The 3081-nt window shown below is 45.1% G+C and overlaps 1 protein-coding gene across 2 annotated transcripts; it reads right to left on the bottom strand.

Moving 5' to 3' along the window:
- Nucleotides 1-450: 450 nt before the first annotated feature.
- Nucleotides 451-2318, bottom strand: LOC147615966 (uncharacterized). 2 transcript variants are annotated; one of them, XM_086778597.1, is made up of 3 exons: nucleotides 1648-2317; nucleotides 1383-1540; nucleotides 451-1291 (listed from the first exon to the last, which is right to left on the bottom strand). In XM_086778597.1, the coding sequence occupies exons 1-3, from the start codon at nucleotides 1669-1671 to the stop codon at nucleotides 532-534; spliced, it is 942 nt and encodes a 313-aa protein (XP_086634723.1). In that variant the 5' UTR covers nucleotides 1672-2317; the 3' UTR covers nucleotides 451-531. The 2 variants fall into 2 exon arrangements, with proteins under 2 accessions (XP_086634723.1, XP_086634722.1); XM_086778596.1 differs by having other exon boundaries at nucleotides 1383-2318.
- Nucleotides 2319-3081: the final 763 nt, after the last annotated feature.

The raw sequence follows: 3081 nt of genomic DNA, 5'->3' as shown, positions 1-3081 counted from the left end.
AGAAACTAGAAACTGACATCTTTGGAGCAATGGACATTGTATAGGATGAACAATCATTAAAAAGCATTATATTCTCATTTGAATCAAATCTATTCGCTAATATTTTTATGAAATATAGTAAGTAAATTTTGACGCAAATATCGATGCACATTTTGATACACATACCGATGCAATTATCATAAGATCACATGCTTGAAAAAAACTCTCTCCTTGAAAAGGTCGGTACTGAGAAAACATTTTTGAAAACTTTCCGAAATGGAGGACAACAAATTCGAAAATAAGAATCTTGCATTTATATATTATTTGCAGGTTTTGTATGAATTCTTGAATTCATATAGTATATACATATAGGTAAGAGGTTTATTGGATTCGAACCCATGACTTATGTCAAGACGAACTCGGGAGAGTGAACTAGCCAAGATGGTCTTGCTGCACATTGGCAACATGAAATTTATGGCTGTGTAGCTACGGTTGTGGGGCCCGGAATATAGCGCCCCTATGTACAGTTATTTACAGTTGAGACACAGTTATTTACAGCTGAGACAAACCCACCCTATACAGGGATAGAAGGCGTGAGACGAAACACAAGAGCATCACGGTGCATGCAGCTACGGCAACGCCCACCGGGACGATGGTACTGGCCTTGTATTCTCGCGTGCCCGCAAACTGACTCGTGCCGAATGCAAACAGGACGCATGCAACGGACACGGCAAGCAATACTCCAGCCACCTGGAGGACGACGAGTCTAGCTCGCTCGGCGGGGGGGTGCGGCGGCAGACGGTACGCAACCGCCGCAAGAGAGGTAGCCATTGCAAATACGAAGGCCATAAAGTTGAAGACCCACCCACTGCTGCCGGCTGTAACGCGGGCAAATGTCACCTGTGCAATGACGCCTGCCAACTCTTGGAGGCTACCCAGGGAGTCGGTTAGCCTTCGGCGTTTTGCGTCCTCAAACTTGATAAGCAGCTTGTCGATGATGTCTGGCCTGTTCATCGGTGCTCGGAGATTGCCGATCCCCTCCGGGTATTCTAGTGGTGCACTGTACTCACGCGGGTCTTCCAAGTTGACATTGAGCCTCGTACCGACATGCATGAGCCCGTTGATCTCCGGCACGCCTAACCTCACTGCTGCCCAACCCGTGCCATCGCCCTGCTGATTCAAGGCATCCCCCAGCTCGCCATGCTGCACCATTAAATTTGGTACGTCCATACTCCAGGCCTGCACCGCCAATAATACTGGCGGTGCGTGCCATTCCGTCAGTCCTTGCCCCCAACGAGCATCGGCTGGGTTGCTGCGAAATGACAAGAAAAGAGCAGATCATAAACCTGGAACCGTTGTGAATACGAGAAAAGAACAAGGTCAGAGCTCAATGAGATGTCTACTATGCAAAGCTGTAGAGTGTGTCGGCACCGATCGACGCGGCTTCCTCTTGCGCATTTCGTAGTGAGAACGCAGCTCGGTGAATCCAGCGTTGATCGCCATTAAAAAAACGCTCACTGCGCCGGAAGAGCTCCTCCGCATCCGCCCTACGCCCAGCATACTGCAACAGTACACGGCACATAAGATCGGCGGGGTCATCAGGCGCCGTCACCGTGTCCGGCTGAGCATACATGCTCATAATATGGTCTGGGGGATTGGAAAGGTTACTCTCATGATTTGAAACCGGCACATCAAAGCGCTCCATTACAAGATTGCAGGAACTAAGCAGATGGGAAGAACCGAACTGTCTACCATGGGTATCCAGCAGTTATCAATGCTACACGCATTCACGCCCTTGGTGCACCTCTATCTGCACCCGGGCACCGCAACCACAAATACAGCAGTTTGAGAGTCTTAGTGTCACATGAGCATGTGTCTCGATAGCGTCTTGACCGTGGCACCACGAAGGCGGCCATACCCTTCCGAGCGAGGTGAATCCTTCAAAGGGGGGAAAATATTTACCTTTCAAATGAAAGGCCAAATTTTGTTTTAAAAAACGTCACCATGCGCTTCCGATAGACATGGAGGTTGCATGAAAATCAACTAATTTGTCACTAATCTCTTCACATAGAAATGGACATTGCAAGAAAATCAGCTTTGTCACTCGAGGAGAGCTAATGATTTTGAAAAAATGGCAATATTTTAAAACATGTGTGCTTACTTGCAATTACCGGTGCATATTTTCATGAAATGTGTTTATATCTTTCCTTAGCACCCTGAAACATCGAGCAAATATCGGCTTGAGGAAAATAAGCCGTGGATTAAAAAAATTGACCACATGATTTTGCAAGCTCCCTACTCTTGCGTTGGCATAAAATGGTTGTATTTTTTCTCAACCAGAAATATAAGGGTACCTTGCTCGAGCCTGACGAGTTTGAAATGGATGTATTGTGGTGTGCATTAAGTTGTGCATACATAGGCGTGCACCTTGTAGGTTGGTTCCTTTTCCTAGGCACTTGGGTGGCTTTGATGGAGGAAATAGTTCTCATAACGAACTCTAGTGTCTAGACTACTAGACACATGCACACTCCAATTTAGCATTGAGGGACAGTGTTGAGATAGGTGAGTTTGGTACAATGCCAAATTGTTGTGGGTGAGAGGTGAGTGGTCAAAATGTTAGAGACATTGTGTATACACCCAAGTTTACACAACTGACGAGGGGTGTATGCAAAATTGTGAGAGTAAAAGTGGACTTGGTAAAGTCATTTGGAAAAGTGGAGTAATATGAACACATTAGGATATTTTCTTAGAAGGAGACAAAATAAGAGAGTGAATGGTGTATGTGTGGTCTAAACTCATGTGGAAAAGAGGATATTTTCTTAGAACACATTAGGATATTTTCTTAGAAGGAGACAAAATAAGAGAGTGAATGGTGTATGTGTGGTCTAAACTCATGCGGAAAAGAGGATATTTTCTTAGAACACATTAGGATATTTTCTTAGAAGGAGGCAAAATAAGAGACTGAATGGTGTATGTGTGGTCTAAACTCATGTGGTAAAGAGAGTGCCACATGTAAAGAGATTTAGTCAATGGCTATCCATATTAGAAGCCACATTGTATGGACAATATGCAATAGAGATTGACTGGTGAGTGTGCTACTTT

The sequence above is a fragment of the Cibotium barometz genome, chromosome 39 (assembly GCF_041138505.1).
Source record: "Cibotium barometz isolate CiBa-2024 chromosome 39, ASM4113850v1, whole genome shotgun sequence".
Classification (NCBI taxonomy): Eukaryota; Viridiplantae; Streptophyta; class Polypodiopsida; order Cyatheales; family Cibotiaceae; genus Cibotium; species Cibotium barometz.
This window is presented reverse-complemented; position numbering and strand designations above follow the sequence as displayed.